Raw genomic sequence first — 25,217 nt, 5'->3', positions numbered from 1 at the left:
ATAATTCAGAGTATTAGTGCTGGGAGAGAATTGATTTCATATGTAAGCAAAAGGGACATTATAACTAAAATATACCCATATGAATCGATATCGGATCGAATCGAAATCTGAATCGAATCAGAAAATCTGTATCAATACCCAGCCCTACTTCTTCCACTGTCTGTCTCTGACAAATCATGAATTCATCAACAGGTCAATAAGTAAAGTCTGTATTTAAACAAAAAAAAAAAAAAATTATATTTTTTTTGTAAAAAATAAATCCACAACTCAATAAAAAGGTTCTGGGTCATCAAATTAGTTGCTTGAAAAGTGCTGGTCTTTATATTTATATTCAATATTTTATATATAAACATGAATTAATATGATACAGTTGATACAGGCATTTCTTTCTTGATACATCATACAAAACTTATGTGAAACCCGAAAACGCATTTTTATTAAAAAGAAAAATAACACTTTCTATCACTTCCTCTGGTGTCTGTTTATCTCAGATTTGTATCACTAATAGCCCTTTCTCTCAACTTTGTGGACTGGTGTTTGTTTGATTAAAAATAAAAATCAGAATCTAGAGGGGTTATTTATATAGTTGGGGTGAGGGGAGGAGATGAAGGATTTGATATGATGTTTCCAGTATTTGTAAGCCCATTGGTTCTCTGACTGGATCTACTGCCATAAAGAGAGAGAAGGGATTTCCTTGGCCATATGGGAATGCAATATATACAAGTGACACTATGCTCCATTCTTCCTGCTGAATCTGCTTAAACTCAAAGGTGAGACCCCTATATTCTCTTTTCTGGCTTTCCTATTGCTTATCCCTCTTGTTCTGGGCTTTATCCTTTTGGATTATCACCTGTGTGTTTGTCTCTGTGCATCTTGACCAGCTGCACTGTGGCTTGTAAATAAATGGTTGATCTTGGCAGATGATTGATTTGAATGAATTTTCAGATTTTAAAGTTGCTTTTGTGCATATCCGGGTGTTTTTTTTTTTTTATTTTATTTTATTTTTTTATTGTCTTCTTTGTAAGCATGTGGGGCATAATTTGAGAAAACTGTCAATACATCATTGAACATTTTCAAACTTACATTGATCCAATTAGGAAATCAATTATCTGGCTCTATAATGTTCTCTTTCAAATATAATTTGTCATGAGACATTAATTCCATGTTCTTAATGGGAGCATTGAAAATTGCTTTTGGAAAATCACTATCGTAGAGCTGTATTGGGGTACACACTTGTTATTTGAAAGATAATATGTTGATCTGAGTTATGGAAACTCTTTTGGCTTTTAGGTTTGGATGGAAATATGCCAATGTTTATCTTCGTGTAAAAGCAAATCTTGAAAGAAATATTAGGCTTGGGCTGGTATGCCTTGAATGATGCACAGGGACCTCTTTGATGCTTTGAACATAATGATGCAATGGCTTAAATTTGGTGTGCCAAGTGTGTTAAATGAAAAACCCATAACCACATTTTCACTCACATTATCACAATGATCATCATAGACAAAATATTAAACCTGGCATTGCAGAGTGCATTCTGAAATTATAAGAATAGATTTGAAAATAGATTGGTATACAATTAGTGTTTTTCCATCCTTCTATATAGTTTGATTATTATCTAAAATCAATATAATACTTAATTGATTAGGAAGGAAATTCATGTTATTGATAATCAATTAGTTTTGATGTTATCTACAATGGCGGCCAAAAGTTTGGAGTAATGAACAGATTTTGCTGTTTCGTAAGGAAATTGGTACTTTAATTCACCAAAGTGGCATTCATCTGATCACAAAGTATAGTCAGGACATTACTGATGTAAAAACAGCACCATCACTATTTGAAAAATGACATGTTTGATCAAATCTAGACAGGCCCCATTTCCAGCAGCCATCACTCCAACACCTTATTCTTGAGTAATCATGCTAAATTGCTAATTTGGTACTAGAAAATCACTTGCCATTATATCAAACACAGTTGAAAGCTATTTGGTTCGTTAAATGAAGCTTAACATTGTCTTTGTGTTTGTTTTTGAGTTGCCACAGTATGCAAATACTGCCATGTCTATATTAGGACAAAAATGGCAAAAAAAGAATCAGCTTTCTCTAGAAACTCATCAGTAAATCATTGTTTTGAGGAATGAAGGCTATACAATGCTTGAACCCCCCCCCCTTTAGTTTGAAAACTAAAGATTTCATACAAAGGTGTACATTACAGTCTTCAAAGACAAAGGACAACTGGCTCTAACAAGGACAGAAAGAGATGTGGAAGGCCAGATGTACAAAAAACAAGAGGATAAGTACATCAGAGTCTCTAGTTTGAGAAATAGACGCCTCACATGTCCTCAGCTGACAGCTTCATTGAATTCTACTCGCTCAACACCAGTTTCATGTACAACAGTAAAGAGAAGACTCAGGGGTGCAGGCCTTATGAGAAGAATTGCAATGAAAAGCCACTTTTGAAACAGAAAAACAAAAAGAAAAGGTTAGAGTGGGCAAAGAAACACAGACATTGGACAACAGATAATTGGAAAAGAGTGTTATGGATCTTAACCCCATTGAGCTTTTGTGGGATCAGCTAGACTGTAAGGTGCGTGAGAAGTGCCCGACAAGACAGCCACATCTATGGCAAGTGCTACAGGAAGTGTGGGCTGAAATGTCACCTGAGTATCTGGACAAACTGACAGCTAGAATGCCAAGGATCTGCAAAGCTGTCATTGCTGCCCATGGAGGATTTTTTGATGAGAACTCTTTGAAGTAGTTTAAGAAGTTTAGAATTTTTTTTTTCAAATGTAATAGTAATTTTTCAAGTTATTAATGTCCTGACTATACATTGTGATCAGTTGAATGCCACTTTAGTACCAATTTCTTTCCATAAGAGCAAAAACTGTACATTCTTCCAAACTTTTGGCCGCCAGTGTTAATTAGAGATAGAAATATATCGGTTTTACCGATTAATCGGTGCCGATATGTGCTTTTTGGAACTATTGATTATCGGCAAAAATTTATGCCGATAGTTTTTTTTTTTTTTTTTTACTCTGTGGCCAGAGCTGGAGGATTATACAATATAACAGCGGCAGCGGTGAAATAAAACTTTTTCAACATTCTATAAACTGATTGCAAAAACAATCTGCTGATTAATCGGTTATTGGCCTTTTCCACCACCTTAGTTATCGGTATCGGTGAAATCCACTATCGGTCAACCTCTAATCTAAATATATATTTACACTGTAAAAAAAAAAAGTGTCAAGTAACCTAAAATTGAGCTTCATGCGGTAACATCTAAATTAAGAAATAATCTTAATGAATCTAAATTAACCCCATTTACAAATGAATGACTGATTGAATGAATGAGCAAATTAATTGAAAACATTTTACACAATGTGCATATGAAGGTCATTGCTGGCTGTTTTGTTGTTTTGATTAACATTTTAATAAACCATTTAAGAATATAACATGGCAAAAAATTCTCTAATTTAAATGTTGTATACGCATGCAAAATATCACACTATTATTCACAGTAATATTAAAACTAGTGTTTTTTTTTATTGTCATTTGTGCATTTTATTTCACAGGGGATACAAGCAAAATGTCTGAGTGAGTAAAAACTAAAGATTTATTTAGATGACCATTTTGTTATCTCTAATAGGAAATGGATGTTGTGCGGATGTGTATTTATATAACAAATGAGTATATTGGATAGGATAAGTTCTGTTTACAAATGATAAAACAATGTGAGTTGAATTAAACACAATGTATTTTCATGGTCAATCTCAACATTTCAAAACACCCAGGAAAAAGATGTCATCAAGTCGCAAGCATCATCTAAAGGTACGATTGGGTATTGTTTTAAAATGTCTCTAAATTGAATCCATCACTCAGATGTGAACTGTTTGCTCAAGTAATTAGGTCTATGTGAGTAATAATTAAAACACTGCCTCTCTGTCTCCCAGAGTTTGATGCTGTCCATTGCTAAAGGTTTACTGGAACAGGAAGAAAAGGACAGAGATGTGGAGAGGAAGAGATATATGGCTGAGACCTGCCCAGCTCTGTCTCTTCCAGGATCCATGCAAGCTTTACAGGTATTAGACAAACCCAGGTCAGAGCTGTGGCACAGGGGGCTGTGCACATGCTTGGGAAATTACATGAGCGTTGGCTCATGGGACCCAGGTTTGAGTCTGGCCTGTATCATGTCCAGGCCCCATTGCCTCTTTCACCCCTACTTTCCGGTCTACGTTTTATTTTCTGGTGCATTTTTGGGCTGCTGCCTGCAATTTTTCACACTCAAATTTAAAAGATCACCATTCACACATACTGTTGACTAATTGCAAAACAAATTGGTCTCATTTTTAAGAGAACCCCCCAAATAAAATAGAATGTGGTTATAATATTATGATTTACAGAATTTTTGTTGTTGCCCTAATTGTAATTCTGGTTATGTTCACTCTACCTCACTTTGAAAAGTCCACTAGATTGCAGCAAGCACTAGAAAAAATATTTTTTCTCTACCACATTCCATCACACTAAACAGATCTGAAATGTAAGTGGCTCTCTAACACATTTTAGCCCTCACATATGTGCTCGTCCATAGAAATTCAGACTAATTTTCAGTTCAAGCACCACCCTCGTTGTTTCATTGAATATCTCGGCCTGTGAGTGGACAAGAAGCTCAATCTAGGTGTCATTAGAAAGCTGAGATCCTCCTCCTCCTAGCGATGATGTATAACATTTAATTGAAAACATATTTTTCTGATGATTTGTTTAGCATACTTTTCCTGCTGGATGGCATATTTTGTTCTGGACATCTAAGATATAACATTGGATTATTCAGCCAAACAAGCTCACAGACAAGTAAAAAATTGCAAACATTTTTGCAGATATATAGTTTTAGGCTACTTGGGTATTACAGCAGCAGTTATCAGAGCATAAAAGAGATGGTTGTATTTAATGACTTATAGAAAATATATTTCACTTTGTGATTCTTTTGAAAATCTTTCGAACATTGGTACTACGGCAACAAAATAATCTGTACAGTCACATTCCTGATAAAGGAATTTTCACAAGCTTCTCACAATAAGTTGCATTTATCCAGACAGAACTGGTGTAACTGAGTCAGGTTTGTAGACGTTCTTGCTCGCACACTCTTTTTTTAGTTCTGCCCACAAATTTTCTATCGTATTGAGGTCAGGGTTTTGTGATCACCACTTAAATACCTTGACTTTGTTGTCCTTAAGCCATTTTGCCACAACTTTGGAGGTATGCTTGGGGTCATTGTCCATTTGGAAGACCCATTTGTGACCGAGCTTTAATATCCTGGCTGATGTATTGAGATGTTGCTTCAATATATCCACATAATTTCCTTCCTCATTGCCATCTATTTTGTGAAGTGCAACAGTCCCTCATGCAGCAAAGCACCCCCACAACATGATGATGCCACCCTCATGCTTCACAGTTGGGATGGTGTTCTTCGGCTTGCAAGCCTCACACTTTTTCCTTCAAACATAACTATGGTCATTATGGCCAAACAGTTTGATTTTTGTTTCATCAGACCAGAGGACATTTCTCCAAAAAGTAAGATCTTTGTCCTCATGTGCACTTGCAAACTGTAGTCTGGCTTTTTTATGGCGGTTTTGGAGCATTGGATTCTTCCTTGCTGATCAGCCTTTCAGGTTATGTCGATATAGGACTTGTTTTACTGTGGATATAGATACTTGTCTACCTGTTTCCTCCATCATCTTCACAAGGTCCTTTGCTGTTGTTCTGGGATTGATTTGCACTTTTCGCACCAAACTACGTTCATCTCTAGGAGACAGAATGCATCTCCTTCCTGAGAGGTATGATGGCTGTGTGGTCCCATGGTGTTTATACTTGCATACTGTTGTTTGTACAGATGAACATGGTACCTTCAGGCGTTTGGAAATTGCTCCCAAGGATGAACCAGACTTGTGGAGGTTCACAATTTTTTGTTCTGAAGTCTTGTCTGATTTCTTTTTATATTCCCATTATGTCAAGCAAAGAGGCACTGAGTTTGAAGGTAGGCCTTAAAATACACCACGGGTACACCTCCAATTCAGTACACCTCCTATCAGTAGCTAATTGGCTAATTGTCTAAAGGCTTTACATAATTTTCTGGAATTTTCCAAGCTGCTTAAAGGCACAGTTAACTTAGTGTATATAAACTTCTAACCCTCTGGAATTGTGATATACTCTATTAAAAGTGAAACAATCTGTCTGTAAACAATTGTTGGAAAAATGACTCATGTCATGCACAAAGTAGATGTCCTAAACAACTTGCCAAAACTATAGTTTGCTAATATGAAATCTGTAGAGTGGTTAAAAAATGAGTTTTAATGACTTCAACCTAAGTGTAACTTCTGACTTCAGCTGTAAATATTTCTACCCCATGACGCTAATTTGCGATGCGAGTGTTTTGAGCCTTTTTTTGTTATTTTATGTAAAATAAATGCAGAAGTGATGGTTATATTTGAAAACTTCAGATTCCAAGCTTTAAAATGATACCTCATATGCCTGACTTATCTATACAGGGACTCTTTTTTTTTGTGATATAGCACTCCCTTTTTTTAAATAAAGGAAAAATGTTGAAATAAATAAATACACCCAAAAAATTGATTGTGAGTAGATCTTGAGACTTTGAATGATAAGTTTTATGAAAAAAAAAAAAAGTTTATTAGGGTTCTACTATATGGGACCCTAGGATTGTTTCCGCAACTCCAAAAATCTCTTTATGCCAAAAAGGTTCTATATAAAACAGAAATCTGTTTTGGGACAAAAGGGTTCTTTAGGCTTAAAATGAAATTAATTAAATAATACTAATAGGCTCTATTAAATCATTTATATTGCATTATATAATTTGAATACTGTGATGGCTATTTTGGTTTTTTTTTCAGTTTCTTTGGGTGATAAAATATTTGTTGAGATGAACTATTTCACCTATGCTTGAAATGTTGTGGCCGTTAAAAAAAATTCATAAAATGTCATGATCCCATGTTTCGAACCAATTAACTGTTCTTTGTAGAACCTTTTCATTTAGTGTCCAAATGGCCATCCGCATTTTTCCTGACCAACCACTGGGCAGTGCCACAATTATTCTGATTGCTGTTGGACTGTTTTCTAGATCCAGCCTCCATAAGAAGCAAAGTAAAAATTACCGAAACTAGTGATCCAGATGGAGAACAACAACCATTTTATGTGTTATAATTAAGGCCATATGCAGTATGCTTGCTCTCGAGTCGCTTAAATAATAATGAATAAATATTTTGGCTTTTGATGCTTCGTGGTGAAAAAAAATAAAAAATCATAATTTCATCAGTAATTAATAACTATGCTTGACCAACACAAATTGGGTGTCATTTAAAAGCTTAGAAACTAGACTTTACAATGCATATAGGCAATATAACTCTTAAAACAACTCTTGACTGGTGGTTGCAGTGTTCTTTTTTCATAATTTATTAAATATAATTATTTTACTGTACACCATATAGTCAAAACATATAGATTGGAACAGTCTTGAGTAGAATACAACAAATATTCTGTCATCAAATATATACAAATAAAAACCTAGCGAAAGCTTATAGGCTATGTCCACATTAATCCTGATACATCTGAAGATTGCGTTTTCATTTTTTAAACGTTGTCCGTCCACACTGCCGATTTCAAGCGTTTTCCAAAAGTTTCTCGTTCACACTGAAACGGATGAAAACTCTTAAATCCCCTTACTGCATATGTGAAAAATCATCATTCCATGTACGGTCTGAAACGCAATTGTCATCGTGTTCCGTCGCCAGATAGCAATTCCGAGTAAACTTCCCATCGCCTTTGAAGGAATGTAATGTGACTGTTGTACAAAGTAATATTTATCTTTAACAATGCTACCAAAGTGGAAAGCAAGCACAACAACTTCACTACAACATGGGCCGCCATCTTGATTGTTTTAGATTGAATAGATCACATAATTCCACATTACTGCATCACATGACAACAAATACGCCATCATTTTCAGATATTTCCATTTTCCCTGTCCACACTACAACGTGAATTCACAGTTTTCAAATTTATCCACTTGGGAGAGAGTTTTTGAAGAGCTCTATTTTTGCTTTCAAAAATGCCATCTCAGTGTGGACGGAAAGCCAAAACGTAGAGAAAAAAATTAGTTTTCAACCGAAAACTTATTAGTGTGGACATGGCCTTTATGTGCTCTGTCTTTTTGTATCATTTTTGGTTGTAACATGAAACATAAAACATAAATAGAATAGAAAAACAACAGATGCTCCCAATTAAAACAGTGCTCTCAAGACCAAATTCAATATGATATGATGCATAGATCTTAAAATAATCTTAGAAAAAATCCAAGGCTACCTCAGATCTCTTTTTTGTCATGCTGGGGTATGGTCTCTGGTTACAAAGCAGACCAATTACAGCTGTTGTGGTCTGCATTAATGCGTTGTTACACTTTTGGAGAGATGCAAGTCAGGATACATGGTAAGCTACGCATAGCATATGGCGTATGCTTGATGCAGTAGTATAAATCGGCCTTTAGTTAGAATAAAAATTAGTTCAGGCTCAACTTGTACAGTTGTTGGTTGTCATAACAACATAAAGTAGTTAACGACATCAACCTAACTAACCTCATCGCTTCATGTCATCTACCCACTCCTTAAACGTTGACAGATGTCAAAAAGCAATCATGACTCATCATCAGATCTGGCACAATCGAGCAACATGTTTTTTATTTGGAAATTTTAATTAATACGCTAAACATCGCATTATCTGCTAAAAAGATATGGCGATGCGAGTGAAAACACTGAAGACTGAAAAATAAAAACTGTCAGAATGCGCATGCACGTCTGGAGTTATTTGCACTTATTAATGGGTCCACAAGGTGGCAACACTCTCTTTTTACCATTGCTGTCACAAAGAAGCTACTTTACTACTAATACTAAATGTCTTAAATAATTTTTGATTTTAAGGAATTGTGCAGGGAACTTCACCACAAAATCGATGTCATTGACGAGGAGAGATACGATCTGGAAATAAAAATGAACAAGTGTGCAAAGGAGGTAAGACAGCATCTACATTTTAGCACAACCCAAATTGCTTGTCTTTTGGCTTCTGTACTGATGACATGGTCCTCATTTACTGACTCTAGATTGAGGACAATCTAGAAAGTAATTAAAGTAATTGACTTGAAGGGAAAATTCAAGAAGCCAACTTTGAGGAAGGTGCGCATGTCTGCCGACGCAATGCTTCAAGCTCTGCTCGGCTCCAAACACAAGGTGTCTCTGGATTTGAGGGCCAGCTTGAAACAAGTCAAGAAGGAGGTCAAAGAGGAGGTGAGTTTCACATCTTCAACAGCATCTCAGATAGAAACAGCATTTTTCTCCTTTCATTCTGATCACACTGTGAATTCAACAGTAGGTTGAAAGTTCTGCTGCTCAAATTGGTCTGTGGTTAGCGAAATTCGAATCACTGCCCCCAGTGGCCGAAGCTGAAATTATTGTTGAATGTATTAGCATGCGTGAGTTCCAGTTTTCGGGTGAAATGTCCACAGAGTGGTGCCAAAAGTGAGTTATATTTTTAGTGGTAAATGATGTAATACAGTGAATGGGAATGCAAAATTTATTTACCCTACACCCAAACCCCAGCTCTAAATCTAACTCAGTGGAGTAAATTGTAATATTAGAGGGAAAATGCAACCTTCGTATCATTGATCAGCATCGTGTCTCAGAGGCTGCTTGCGCAACACTCTAACAATAGCACCAGACGGAAAGGTGATTGCCTGTGATTTGATGAAAAAATGTCTGATGGGGAATGATGGTTGTAGTAATTTTGACAGAATGGGTTCAATTTGAGAGTACATGAACATTCGGTAGCAACATGTCGATTTCCCGTTTGATCATGTCGTCCCATTTCCTTAAATTTCTTTGTCCTTCAAAATTCTTTTGACACAAAGACCTCCATCTAAATTCTGGAAGATGCTGATCTTTAGCCTGTAATCTATTGTCTCACTGTCAGTTTTCTGACTAAATATGACATTTATTTACTCTTTATAGGATAAGGAACTGCGTAATGTTGGTGACTGGCGCAAGAACATCGAAGATAAGGCTGGCATGGATGGCAGAAAGAAGATGTTTGAAACGGAGTCTTAATTTTATTAGTTATAAAGAAATTTTATTCTGCTCTGTAAACGGCCTTCCAATTAGTCTCTAGCTTGTTTATGGTTATCACATGTATGAAATGTAAACATTTGTGTAATTTAAAGCATTCTGAGAGAAAGTGTTAACCAAAGTGAATGTGCACCAAATATCATATCTGTTAAGAATCCAAACCGAAATGAGCATGCTTAGGTATATGTACTGCTTTCTTACACAATGAATCATTAAAAAATAATGCAAGAGACAAGTCCTGTAATAATCTTTAACACATGAAGAAGAAAAGAGACCAAGTACAAAAGAAACTGGCTGTTTTGATAATAATTTTGGCCACATTCTTTGGAACAAGTATGTATTTGTTTACAGTTTGTTTTATCCATTTGGTTTATGGCTAAATTTAAGCAGATAACATAATATTTTATTATGATTGAATATGAACAGGTAAAATATAAACACCTTTCTATAGATACAATAGATAGATAGATAGATAGATAGAGAGTGGCAAGAATTAGCTGCTGTTCTGCATTAATTGCTCATAAAATGTGATCTCATCTTCATCAAAGTCACAAGTATAGACAAACACAATGTGCTTAAGCTAACAACACACAAACAATTATAATCTTTCATGTCTTTATTGAACACATGCCATTAAACATTCACAATGCTGGGGAAAAAGTAAGTGAACTCTTGGATTTATTAACTGGTCGGTCCTTTTGGCAGCAATAACCTCAACCAAGCATTTCCGGTAACTGCGGATTAGACCTAATCAATGACAGGTGATGAACCTTACCGTTCTCATCTCCCGATCTCTCATTCACAAGCCGGCGCTCAACCACGCCCCCACCTCCACAGACCTGCACAATGTTCAGAAGGAATTTTGAACCATTCTTCCTTACAGTACTGCCTCAGCTCAGCCATATTCTTAATATGTCTAATGTGAATGGCTCTCTTGAGGCCGTTCCACAGCATCTTTTGGGTTATGATCTGGGCTCTGACTGGGCCACTCCAAAATGTGGATTTTCTTTAATGTTTTGGGTCATTGTCCAGCTGCTTCACTGCACTCAACTTCTACTGAGCTTCAGCTGGTGCACAGCCGACCTAACATTATTCTGTAGGATGTCTTGAGAAACTTGGTAAATCATCAAGTGGTCCAGGCCCCAAAGCGGCAAAACAGCCCCAAATCATAATGCTCCCTCCACCATACTTCACTGTTGGGATAACGTTTTCATGTTGGTATGCTGTGCCCTTTTTACGCCATACGTAGTGCTCCGTGTTCTTCCCAAATAATTCAACCTTAGTTTCATCAGTCGACAAAATATTTTCCCATAAGCGTTGTGGAGTGTCAAGGTGGTCTTTGGCAAACTTCGGGCGTACAGCAATGTTTTTGTTGGAAAGTAGCGGCTTTCTCCTGCAATGGACACCATGCCTGTTTAATGTTTTCCATATATTAGACTCATGACCAGAGATGACAACCAGTTCCAATGATTCCTTCAAGTCTTCAGCTGTCACTCCAGGGTTCTTTTTTTACCTCACTGAGCATTCTGCGGTGTGCCATTTAAGTCATCTTGGCTGGAAAGCCACTTCTAGGGAAAGTAGCCACAGCACTAAATTATCTCCATTTATAGACAAATTGTCTAACTGTGAACAGATGAAAATCCAAGCTCTTCGAGAGAACTTTGTAACCCTTTCCAGCTTTATGCAAAGCAACAATTCTTGAGATTCAATTCAATTCAATTCTGAGATCTCTTTTGGCATGGTCCACGTCAGCAGATGCTACATGTGAATAAATGTTTGGGTACTTTTTATAAGCTAAAGTAGCTCTAACCCACACCTCCAATCTCGTTTAATTAACTGGATGCCATGTTTGCCAACTCCTGACTCTAATTAGCTTTTGTTGACGTCATTAACCCAGGGGTTCACATACTTTTTACAACCTACACTGTGAATGTTTGAAATATGTATTCAATATGTACAAGAACAATACAGTAATTTGTGTGTTTTTAGTTAAAACAGATTGTGTTTGTTCATTATTGTAACTTAAATGAAGATCACATTTTTATACATAAATGCAGGTAATTCCAAAGGGTTCACATACTATTTCTTGCCACTGTAGATAGATAGATAGATAGATAGATAGATAGATAGAAAAACAAAGAGGTCTTTGTGAGACAGTCATTGTCAGAATAAAAAGACATTCAAGAACAACTATCTTGAAGGACAGGTTATTTATACTGATGAAACAGCGAAGCAGGGATAGTGCCATATTTCATGACCTTGTCAGCCCATTGGTTTAGTAGATAATCCACTTCCATAAAGAGATACCAAGGATTTGCAGAGTGATCAGAGAATGCAATATATACCTTCTTAACAAGTCTGCTGCCTGTGTCTCGTTTTGACAGCCATCTTTCCTCAGAAGACAGCCTGGAAGAAGTTACTCTGTTCTTCTTGAAAGGTGAGAGCTGTGCCCTTGATTTAGCATCTTGTTTTTTATTATCTAGATTCCATAGATTTGGGGAATTCCATGCTTGTTGGAATTTTTAAATTATAGATTATTTAAATTATCAATTATAATAAGAATTCGAGCAGGTGATTGGGCAGATTGTCATAAAGATTGGATCTTGACAGCTTCTGCTATGAAAATAAATGTAAATTCTGTGTTCAGTGATGGATTTGTTTCTGTTGTGGAATTGGACCAATTATATGCAAATATAAAATTGTTGTTTGTTTGAAATTATTGAAGACATCTTTAATTGAACATGATATCGTAAAGGATTTGGTTGCACTAATTCATGAAAAATTTCTGTTTTTCGATCTAACTTGAAGTCTTTTCTACCAGAATGAAATACTAAAAAGCAAAGAAACCATTTTGAATGGCAACCTAGAAGGAGGGGTCAGGGATTGATATACTGACTGTTGATGTGACCATTTGAAAGTGAACACCAACACAAGCAATACATTTGAGACTGATCCTGAAGTCTTGCTCCACCTGTCAGCACCTTCTTTTGGGTCGTAATAACAACCAATTTACAATAGGGGAGAGTGGGGCACAAACTAACACTTTTTGGTTTTCTCAAGTTTTTGTAAATGCACTTAAGTTTAAAAGTGTTTCTCTTTTTTCATATTAATTTGACACATGTCTGGTACAAATATGTGGTCTGGTTTCATGAATACAGTGTATACTTTTTTCATTATCTACTGTAGCTGGAGAGAAAAAGTGAAATGTTACAATATGCCCCATAGGCGGGGGATGTTGTAACAGGTGAGGGGCACATTGTAACATGAACATATGACAGCTTAAAACCACTTCTAACAACTGTATATAATCTAATTAAAATTCATAGAAGATAAACTTAAATATTATGTCAATAAAACCAACTCATTAACTTTGCCATATAAAATATGGCTTAATTTTGACACTTGACAATGAACACACAACAAAGCCACAGAATAGGCTACAACAAAGCCACAGAATAGGCTAAAATAAAGCAAGTTAACAGAGGAAGACACAACACACATGCACGCACGCACGCACACACATAAAGGGGAATTACATGAATTGCACTGTTGACTGCATGGAATCGTAAATAGTTTGTTCTAATAGGGGCATGTTGGAATGCAGTGTTACAACGTGCCTGGCCTGTTCAACTGGGATTTAAACCTGGCTAGTCACTTAGGCTACCTAAGCATTAAACAACTAAGGAAGATGCTAGCTAACAGGTTGGGGATTAAAATAATACCATGTTTGCTTCATTTAAAAAAAAAAATAATTACTATAAACAGAGATGAAGATTAACTTTCATGTGAAACTTTACTTTTGCTACTCTTAAATGAACTTTTGTTGATATCTTCCAAGGCTTTTTTTAATTTTGGCACAAGTTTTTCTCTACATGAATTTGATATGGCATCGGTTAAACAAATCAAGTTTCTTCATACCAGTTTGTGTGGAAACTCTTAAACCATGTGTGTAACAACTAGCCCAGTTTTAGTGTGTGCCCCGCTCTCCCCTACACTCTCCTCAGAAAGTCAATGCAGTCTATTCAAAAAATACCTTCCTGTCAGTCTTAACCACCATGTGTGATGGTTTCAATCTAGTGAAAAGGTTTTTTTTTTTTCTTCAGAGAGCTGATTAGTCCTGACAGTCTTCCTGACTCTCACGCTAGGATACACAAGGGCCTTCCCAATATATCCTAAGTTAATTCCAGTTCTTTGGAGATCTATTCTGCCATGTGTTTTCTTCAAATCATATCCTCAATCTCTCCTTCCATTGGTCCTTAGAATAGTCCTCCTTTAAATAGCCTTACATGACATGACTGTTGTCTTAGCAGATTTCTAAATATGCCATTGAGGAATTAAGTGTCCATTTGAGTGTAATAAATCAGTCAATTAGTTTGTCATTCAGTTATCACTTAGCCAACTTGTCCACTCTGTCTCTCAGAGCGGGTTGTATTAAGACTGACATTTGAGACAGTCATTTAGAGGGGAATAAAGGGGAGGCAGTTATAACAGAGCTGTGTTGTCATACCTTTGACATCCCAAAGACATTCTTGAGGACAGAGTTGTGTCTGCAGCGAATGTGTACAGGCCTTCAGGTCATATTGCAATGACCTCTCTGAAAACATCCTCTCGTATGAGTCAAAGGCAGAATGGGAACCATTTGGACTTCTTAAAATGTACACAGTTGCCAGACACTGAGTAAGATGCTCTAAGCATCATTATCCAACTATGGTCGCAATTTCCATTGTTACCAGTGTAGTTCATTTGGTGTGTCCAGAAACCGTTGTTCCAGTGAGCATTTGCAAACTGCATTGTAAAGTTGTGTGGTTGGAAGTACAGCTCTCCACCTATGTTTAGAAGCATAGTTCATTGTTAGTTTTCTGTGTGGACATAATTTGACATTGCTGAGGCTTCTATATCTTTTGTTCCACTACATCTTTCATTCTGTCAAGACTTTGACAACGTTTACATGCATTTAAGAAAACTAATTATTCCGGGGTTTTGGAGAAAGCGGCGTTCTTAAACATCATGTAAATGCGAGTGCAGCCGTTTAAGGCGTGAAAGTCTGTCGCATTACAAAATGGTTTTGTGTCATCAGCAGCTTTCTTGCATTAAACGGCTTTCTGGTGTACGTGTAAATGAGATCTTATAATTTTATATTTTTAGAAGTTATTACTCCACCCCAAACGTAATGTCATGAATGACAGCTCAACCAACGTAGTTAACGATGGATATGCTAAATATTTACCACGGTTTCGTCGTGACTAGCTAGTTAATTTCTACAACGATGCATCGTACTATGGTGGTTAAGCAATGAGTTATGTCTTTATACAGGAAATGCACCCCTGAACGTTTATGGATTAGATGCTATGGAATAATGTACACTTTGTGAACTTAGAGGTGGTACGATGTAGTGGTCAGTAACTGAAAAGCTGTAAGGTTTAACCCTTGAAAAGGGTTATCCCTTGCGCAAGGGGCTTAACCTTAGGTTGTTACTTAAATTTGCAGGGTTCAACCCTGTTTTGTTTTTTTCCTGCATTAATTTAATTGATTGTAAAGTGTGGTTGAGCTTTTGAAAGGCACTATATAAATAAAAAAATATGTTATTAATTATTATAATTAAATTAACTTGAATAAATGCATTGGCTAAATGAATACTTGAAGATGAAGTGTGTAATTTCTGTGAAACAGATTGGGAAAATATACATTGTTTAAAAAAAAAATCGGAATCCCCATCCCCCCCCCACCCCCTTCTGCAATATATCAAACAAACAGATAGTCCCACCCCAATCTCACGCTACTGGTTGAGCTATGTCGGGCTGAACAGGCTGTTAAGATAAACAGTTCAATGTTTGAAAGTGTCAAAGAGACATAGTGTTTACACTTTTTTTTTTTTTTTTTTCTGGAAATCAACTTACAAAAGGTTTATGAATAGTTGTCTACATATTAAGCTGAGATAGGAGAAAATATTTTAACATCAATAAAAATCACACACATCAGCTTTAATAGTCTGAACTATGTTATGCAAAGTGTTATGACTTACAGGTGCATCTCAATAAATTAGAATGTCATGGAAAAGTTCATTTATTTCAGTAATTCAACTCAAATTGTGAAACTCGTGTATTAAATAAATTCAGTGCACACAGACTGAAGTAGTTTAAGTCTTTGGTTCTTTTAATTGTGATGATTTTGGCTCACATTTAACAAAAACCCACCAATTCACTATCTCAAAAAATTAGAATACATCATAAGACCAATAAAAAAAAACATTTTTAGTGAATTGTTGGCCCTCTGGAAAGTATGTTCATTTACTGTATATGTACTCAATACTTGGTAGGGGCTCCTTTTGCTTTAATTACTGCCTCAATTCGGCGTGGCATGGAGGTGATCAGTTTGTGGCACTGCTGAGGTGGTATGGAAGCCCAGGTTTCTTTGACAGTGGCCTTCAGCTCATCTGCATTTTTTGGTCTCTTGTTTCTCATTTTCCTCTTGACAATACCCCATAGATTCTCTATGGGGTTCAGGTCTGGTGAGTTTGCTGGCCAGTCAAGCACACCAACACCATGGTCATTTAACCAACTTTTGGTGCTTTTGGCAGTGTGGGCAGGTGCCAAATCCTGCTGGAAAATGAAATCAGCATCTTTAAAAAGCTGGTCAGCAGAAGGAAGCATGAAGTGCTCCAAAATTTCTTGGTAAACGGGTGCAGTGACTTTGGTTTTCAAAAAACACAATGGACCAACACCAGCAGATGACATTGCACCCCAAATCATCACGGACTGTGGAAACTTAACACTGGACTTCAAGCAACTTGGGCTATGAGCTTCTCCACCCTTCCTCCAGACTCTAGGAACTTGGTTTCCAAATGAAATACAAAACTTGCTCTCATCTGAAAAGAGGACTTTGGAACACTGGGCAACAGTCCAGTTCTTCTTCTCCTTAGCCCAGGTAAGACGCCTCTGATGTTGTCTGTGGTTCAGGAGTGGCTTAACAAGAGGAATACGACAATTGTAGCCAAATTCCTTGACATGTCTGTGTGTGGTGGCTCTTGATGCCTTGACCCCAGCCTCAGTCCATTCCTTGTGAAGTTCACCCAAATTCTTGAATCGATTTTGCTTGACAATCCTCATACGGCTGTGGTTCTCTCGGTTGGTTGTGCATCTTTTTCTTCCACACTTTTTCCTTCCACTCAACTTTCTGTTAACATGCTTGGATACAGCACTCTGTGAACAGCCAGCTTCTTTGGCAATGAATGTTTGTGGCTTACCCTCCTTGTGAAGGGTGTCAATGATTGTCTTCTGGACAACTGTCAGATCAGCAGTCTTCCCCATGATTGTGTAGCCTAGTGAACCAAACTGAGAGACCATTTTGAAGGCTCAGGAAACCTTTGCAGGTGTTTTGAGCTGATTAGCTGATTGGCATGTCACCATATTCTAATTTTTTGAGATAGTGAATTGGTGGGTTTTTGTTAAATGTGAGCCAAAATCATCACAATTAAAAGAACCAAAGACTTAAACTACTTCAGTCTGTGTGCATTGAATTTATTTAATACACGAGTTTCACAATTTGAGTTGAATTATTGAAATAAATGAACTTTTCCACGACATTCTAATTTATTGAGATGCACCTGTATTGGCCTTAGATAAATAGTCCTCCTGTTATAAGATTAACATATGTGATTTTTTAACTCTTTAAACTCTTGTCTTCCTGTGAAAAAGGTGCAAAAGAACATCTTCAACATGTCGGAGTAAGTATGCCATTTATTATGCCACATATTATTCCATTTCTTAAAAACGGAGAAGTTGAGAAGGTAACACTTTTCTTCTCAAAATGTGAAAAGAAAATGTATTGTGATCAAATTCCATATTTCTTGATTTGGATACACTGACAATATGGGGAAACTAGATTTGCACTTCCTAAAAGAAATCCCAGTGCTTGCAAGGCAGCTAAAGAGTTTCACAGTGGATAGGGACGCTGATAGCTGCATAAAAGGCTTATATTTAAATCACACGGCATTTGAAGATAAGGAGTACAGCGCACAAACATTATGGATTATTTTAATGATCATTTTATGTTGCTTTTATAATATTTTGGAGACGCAACTCAGACATTTAAAAAAAAAAAAAAAACTGTCTTTGTGTCCCACGGCAAACAAATCAATGAGTAAATAAAGCAATTAAATTGTCATTGTTTACTCAATGCAGCCTTGGGTAAAGTATTGAAATGAGTTTTTTGGGCTCTTAGCTTCAGTCTATGAAGATTTAGGGATGTGCAGAACAACTCATTTCACTGATGTTTAAGTGAGTCGACTAGTCTAAAAAGTATGAAACATTTTGTGTTTATGCGACCCATTTAAAAGACTTATTCTATTCCAACAACAGCCAAATCCGACCCTAAATTCAGTTGAAAAGGGCATTTATCTGCGACGTTCTTGCCTAGCATTATGATCATTGTTTATTAAATCTAGAACATGGCATGCATTCGTTGAATCAACATCATTTTCGGCAGGAAAATAATTTGCAAGCACACACAGATTTAAACAAGACTTAAATTTGAAAACGTCCATAGTGACTTACAAGCCAATGTTTATGAAATCCGCTTCCCACACCAACACAGTAACCGAAGTGATTTCCATAGATTTTTTACTCGTCTTCCCAGAGAAAATATTTTTGTGAGAGAGGGAAGAAGCACGCGCAGCCCCTAGGTGAAATTAGACTTTGTATACATCTGCTCCATATCCTCTTTTTTAATAATTGTATTAATTATATTTAAAATGTAACATTAACTTGACAGTAATTTAAGCGCAGCCTTTGTAAAAATATAAAGCCAAACATAAATGTGTAAAAATGTTGAACCGTTTTGACCGACTAGTAATTCCAGTGTTGACTAGCAGCATCAGAACCGTTTATCGTACATCCCTAGGACGAATGGTCTCATAGTTGACACACCCAGTCTGTGATCAGTCATGTAGTGTGTGCAACAGCATGACCGAAAACAAAAGACAACAAGTTGTTGCATATGCACTGGGTGCGGACTTTGAGTTGTGTAGTGTGATCCCGTCTTTAGGGGCTTAAAATAGACCCCTAACTAGAATGTTTCAGGAATTTTAGTACAGTACTGTCTTACAAGCACTGTAAATGTTGTACATAAGTGTAAACAAAGTAAATTTGAACTACAATAGATAGCACAGTAAAGATATGAATATCCAAATGTAAAACATGTCTTTATTTCTCCTCTTTATTAGCAAACGGTTGTCTAGTAGTAAAAAACACAGCCTGAAGGTAGGACCACTTAACTTGGTAGCTGATTAGTGTTGAACCAAAACAACAGCAAATAATTCAATTTAAAAGAATAACTACAGCTGAAATATGATTAAGGTTCTCACTGAATCACATCTGCTTGTAGAGCATGATGCTCCAAGTTGCAAAAGACTTACTGGATTCAGAAGAGATAGAAAAGAAGGAGGAAAGAAAGAAGTACATGGAAGAACACTGTCCCGCATTGTCATACCCAAGCTCCAAGGAAGAACTGCAGGTCCCATTTAATTCCCATTTAATTATTACTACTATTAAAATAAAGCTGGTGAATGCAAATTGTACATTAAAAGCTTGAGCCTGATCTTTAACCTTTTTCTGTCAATAGGAGCTTTGCAAAGAGTTACACTCAAAAATCAATGATATCGATGAGGAAAGATATATTCTAGAGCACAAAGCCAACATGGTTGTCAGTGAGGTAAGCTGTTTCTTGGTGTTTCTTCTATTTGGTACATCAGCGAGGTCATTTTTAGATTCTTGTTTACTGTATGTATTTTAGGTCAAAGATTTAAACATCAAGATCATCGACTTGAAGGGCAAGTTCAAGAAACCTCCTTTGAAGAAAGTGCGAATGTCCGCTGACGCTATGCTTCAAGCTCTGCTCGGCTCCAAACACAAGGTATCCATGGACCTGAGAGCCAACTTGAAACAAGTGAAGAAGGAGGTCAAGGAGGAGGTGAGTGAGATTTGAGTGTAGAACGTAACCTTCTGGACTCTGGCTTGAAGCATTGTTAATTTGAATTGCCAAATATCACATGTTCCTGGGTCAACATCCTTGTTGGTCCTGAAACAACATTCCTATCCACCAATCAGATTTTAGGGTTAGGGTATAGGGATGTGCATGGTAATATTAGGATAACAGCAAGGGTTCTCAAACAGCTATTCGTTGGAAGTAGGGACTCGGGAATAAAGAACATTTATTGCAACAGAAATGCGTCAAACACTACTCACAGTCTTGTTTGTTGGGTCCCATCGGTCTCTGGTCGGGTTGAAGACCTCTATTGCACATGTAGAATAACTGATTAGTGATTCGAGATAGTGAAAAACTATTCGTGCACATCTCTATTAGGGTTAACATTAGGGTTAGGGACTGTTTACACTATCCGCACTGTTTGTCAATTTATTTATTTTTTTAATGTAAATATGCGCTAGATTGACGTCTTTTTTTAGCTCAAGGACATGTACGGTGTGAACGGCCCCTTAGGATTAGGCTAGGTTTATGGACTTGTACGCCAGTCTCATCATCCTATCATTTTCCAGTAATTCCAGTAATTTTAGTGGTAGGATATGGTTAGGGGCTGTGTTGGGGTTTCTTTTTATGTATTTTTTTCTGTTTATTCTGCTATTGCTAAGTGAAAAAACAAAAACAGTTGCTAAAATAATTTCCAATTACCACATCAGCTTCTGATCATATGTAAGTAGAGTTTTACATTTTGTAAAATACAATTCTATCCGATCACAGTGGAGACGCATGTTAATGCAAGGTGTAAATAGGGCCTATGTTTCTTTGATTGGAATATTGTTCCAGGAATATCAAAAGATGTTGATCCACAAGTCTTACTTAGCAATCACTGTGACTTAAGTTGTATGTACCAATTTTATGGTACTTTCCATCCTTTTTGGAGCTTGACTGCCATAGTTACTATTGACTATTTTGTTGTATGGAAAAGTGCAACTTGTGTATTTTGCTTTGTACCAGGGTCATACATTTTTCAGGTCACACAAAGCATGCAAAACTCTATTCATTCCCTCTCTGTTCTCTTCTTCACAGGATAAGGAACTGCGTGATGTTGGTGACTGGCGTAAAAACATTGAGGATAAGGCTGGCATGGGTGGCAGGAAGAAGATGTTTGAGTCTGAATCTTGAAGAACACTGTAATTGGAAACCAATGATAAGTGTCCTGTCATCATCTCGTGTTGACTGACAGTACCAGACCTACTCATTCTTTATGTATTACTATTTTTCACAATTTAGAATAAAAGTGAAGTCATCAAATCTATAAAATAACACAAACGTAAGAATGGGCATTATGCAGTGTCAAACAAATCAAAAGTATCTGTGGTTTGTTGATAATCTAGTCTCCAGAAAGTAGCCACCCTCTGTTCATACTCTCAAACAACTTTATGAGGCCCATTCTGAGGTGTTTTTTTTAAACAGTATTAAAGGAGTTCCTATGTATGCTGGACACTTGTTGGCTGCTTTTCATTCGCTCTGTTCCAACTCATCCATTAAAAAAAAATAAAAAAAATGTTTGCTTTGTAAAGAAATTCATATATACAAACAATTATGCAATTATGCCTGCATATCAAAAGGTCTTTAAGATCCTAAAAAAAATATTAAGTCATGTGTCCAAACGTTTGACTGGTACTATAAATCCAATTATAGTCTCTAGATATACCAATGTAAAATAATTAGATTACAAAGTATTTCATTACTGTAATTAAATTAATTTTTAGTCCAAAAAATGTAAAGCATTAACTCTTCAAATATAATTACAGTTACTGACTTTCAATCAATCACTTTTACATTACTTGGGTTACACATATTTCTAAAATGATGTACAATAAATGTAAAACATGAATTATATTCAAATGTACACCTGTTTGTGTTTCTGTGACAGATAGAGTAGCCAAGAAGTGCACAACACAAACAAATTAGCAAAGCAAATAAAAGCTAAAAACACAACAGAAATAAGCCACAACACAACGAAAAAAGCCACAACACAATGAAAAAGCCACAACTCAATAAAATAAAGCCACAACAAAAACCACAACACAATGAAATAAAGCCACAACACAACGTAATTAAGCCACAGTACAACAGAAAAGCCACAACACATCGAAATAAAGCCACAACACAACTAAATAAAGCCACAACACAACTAAATGAAGCCACAACACATTGAAATAAAGCCACAACACATCGAAATAAAGCCACAACACAACAAAATAAAGCCACAACTCAACGAAATAAAGCCACAACACGATGGAATAAAGCCACAACACAATGGAATAAAGCCACAACACAACTAAATAAATCCACAACACAACTAAATAAATCCCCAACACAACGAAATAAAGCCAAAACACAACAGAAAAGCCACAACACAACAGAATAAAACCACAGCACAACAGAATAAAGCCACAATACAACAGAAAAGCCACAACACATCTAAATAAAGCCACAACACAACAGAATAAACCCGCAACGAAATAAAGCCACAACTCAACGAAATAAAGCCACAACACGATGGAATAAAGCCACAACACAACTAAATAAATCCACAACACAACGAAATAAAGCCAAAACACAACAGAAAAGCCAAAACACAATTAAATAAAGCCACAACACAATGAAATTAAGCCACAACACAAAGGAATTAAGCCACAACATAACAAAATAAAGCCCCAACACAATGAAATAAAGCCACAACACAATGGAATAAAGCCACAATACAACAGAAAAGCCACAACACAACTAGAATAAAGCCACAACACAACAGAATAAAGTCACAACACAACAGAATAAAGCCACAATACAACAGAAAAGCCACAACACATCTAAATAAAGCCACAACACAACAGAATAAAACCACAACACAACAGAATAAAGCCACAATACAACAGAAAAGCCACAACACACCAAAATTAAGCCACAACACAACAGAATTAAAGCGAAAACACAACAAAATTAAGCCACAACACAACAGAAAACCCACAACACAATGAAATAAAGCCACAACACAAAATAATTAAGCCACAACACAACAGAAATAAAGCCACAACACAACTAGAAATAAAGCGAAAACACAACAGAATAAAGCCACAACACAATGAAATAAAGCCACAACACATCAGAATAAAGTCACAACACAACAAAATAAAGCCACAATACAAAGGAATTAAGCCACAACATAACAAAATAAAGCCATAACACAACTAAATAAATCCCCAACACAACGAAATAAAGCCACAACACAAAGGAATTAAACGACAACATCATAAAATAAAGCCCCAAACACAACAGAAAAGTCACAACACTACAAAATAAAGCCACAACACAACTAAATAAATCCCCAACACAATTAAATAAAGCCACAACACAAAGGAATTAAACCACAACATAATAAAATTAAAGCCCTAAACACAACAGAAAAGCCACAACACTACAAAATAGCCACAACACAACTAAATAAATCCCCAACACAACGAAATAAAGCCACAACACAAAGGAATGAAACCACAACATAATAAAATAAAGCCCCAACACAATGATGTTTTTTTTTTCAGCACAATTATTTTATTGTGTTGTGGCATTATTTTGTTGTGTTGTGACTTTACTTCATTGCGTTGTGGCTTATTTCTTTGTGTTTTGGCTTATTTCATTGCGGCTTATTTCTGTTGTGTTGTGGCTTATTTTGTTGTGTTGTATCTTATTTCTGTTGTGTTGTGGCTTATTTCTGTTGAGTTGTGGCTTATTTCATTGTGTTGTGCCATGGATTTTTTCGTTGTTTTGTGGCTTCTTTTCATTGTACTGTGGCTTTTCCATTGTGTCGTAATCTGATTCAATTTTTTGAGAGATAATTAGTAATTTGTAGTGGATTACCATTTTTTGAGCAATTTACCCAACACTGATGACGCATCAAAAAACTCTTACCCCCAAAATGAGTTTGCTTTAGTTGTATGACGTTTTCAACTGTTTTGTCAAAATCATGCCTTTTTCTAAATAACTAGCCCAATAGTGATAATTTTTGCAATTTCTGTTTTTTAAACAACTTTGCTTAAGTGGTCTTTCTTCAGTTTCTTAAAATTAAACTGTACAGTTCACACAATATATTCTAAACTACCATTCTATATAACTGACTTCAGTTTTCAGTCAGCTGCAAAATTGTTCTTTTATTACAAAGGTAAGGTTCCTTATGTTGTTTTTCCAAATGTGTATCTTTGCTATACAGTTAATATTCAGTTTAAGGTTCAAATTTGAATACAATATTTTATAATTTTTGCAGAATGATGTCCTATAGTACCATTTCTTGATGGATGATTGGGTAAGTAAAACCCAAAACATCTCTCAAAGAAGTGTGCACTGAAGTCTGACTCTAATGCTGTGTATTTGTTCATCTTAAACTATAATGACCTCCATCTTATTAATGTACTAACTGAATGTAGACATTACTAGTCAAGTTGTGGTACATTTTTTAAAAGTGTCCAACTATATAAATAAATAAATAAATAATAAGAATAACATTTAAAAGGTTGAGTTATTTATAAGAACGGAACATGGAAGGTATTTGTGGCTTGAATTTCATATGTGTGCTATGATCCACTAGGCTTTGCAACACAGCAGTTCCTTAAAGAGAAATCTGAGGTTTTGCTGAGCCATCAAAGAATGCCATTAAAAACCCTCATTGCCTTTCAACAGCATGTACAGATCCTTCTCGCTGCCATCTCCTTTGGGTGTGCACCTTTCAGTTGACTCCCCAGAATCTTTCCTTGGATCTGAAGGATTTAACATGCTCTTTCTGTGCTGGACCTAATGGCAAACACCTGCTCCTGGGATTAAACATGTAATTCAGCTAATAATCTATTTTCTCAAAATTGACAATAGCATATTTGGCCATGTAATCTGAGCAAGATTGCATACATACCTTCAAATGGTGTTTGTCTACTGTCGTAGTAAATGTCTGGTAGGCCTGTGATGATGAAGATACTAATACTGCGATAATAAATATACTTTATTATTGCCA

General features: G+C 36.1%; 2 protein-coding genes across 2 annotated transcripts; both read left to right on the top strand.

Annotated features, from left to right (window-relative positions):
* Nucleotides 1-703: 703 nt before the first annotated feature.
* Nucleotides 704-10,383, top strand: LOC127436205 (troponin I, fast skeletal muscle-like). Its single transcript, XM_051690224.1, has 7 exons — nt 704-770; nt 3,572-3,593; nt 3,791-3,827; nt 3,950-4,078; nt 8,984-9,073; nt 9,206-9,346; nt 10,067-10,383. Exons 2-7 carry the CDS (start codon nt 3,586-3,588, stop codon nt 10,160-10,162), a joined length of 501 nt encoding a protein of 166 aa, XP_051546184.1. The 5' UTR covers nt 704-770; nt 3,572-3,585; the 3' UTR covers nt 10,163-10,383.
* A 2,137-nt stretch (nt 10,384-12,520) lies between these two features.
* On the top strand, nt 12,521-21,810 carry LOC127436202 (troponin I, fast skeletal muscle-like). The gene is made up of 7 exons (XM_051690221.1): nt 12,521-12,617; nt 17,875-17,903; nt 19,401-19,437; nt 19,562-19,690; nt 19,799-19,888; nt 19,970-20,146; nt 21,242-21,810. The coding sequence occupies exons 2-7, from the start codon at nt 17,896-17,898 to the stop codon at nt 21,335-21,337; spliced, it is 537 nt and encodes a 178-aa protein (XP_051546181.1). The 5' UTR covers nt 12,521-12,617; nt 17,875-17,895; the 3' UTR covers nt 21,338-21,810.
* The last annotated feature ends 3,407 nt before the right edge of the window (nt 21,811-25,217 follow it).

This window comes from Myxocyprinus asiaticus, chromosome 46, assembly GCF_019703515.2.
Source record: "Myxocyprinus asiaticus isolate MX2 ecotype Aquarium Trade chromosome 46, UBuf_Myxa_2, whole genome shotgun sequence".
NCBI lineage: Eukaryota > Metazoa > Chordata > Actinopteri > Cypriniformes > Catostomidae > Myxocyprinus > Myxocyprinus asiaticus.
Note: the sequence above shows the minus strand (reverse complement) of the source record. Positions and strands in the feature narration are given on the sequence as shown.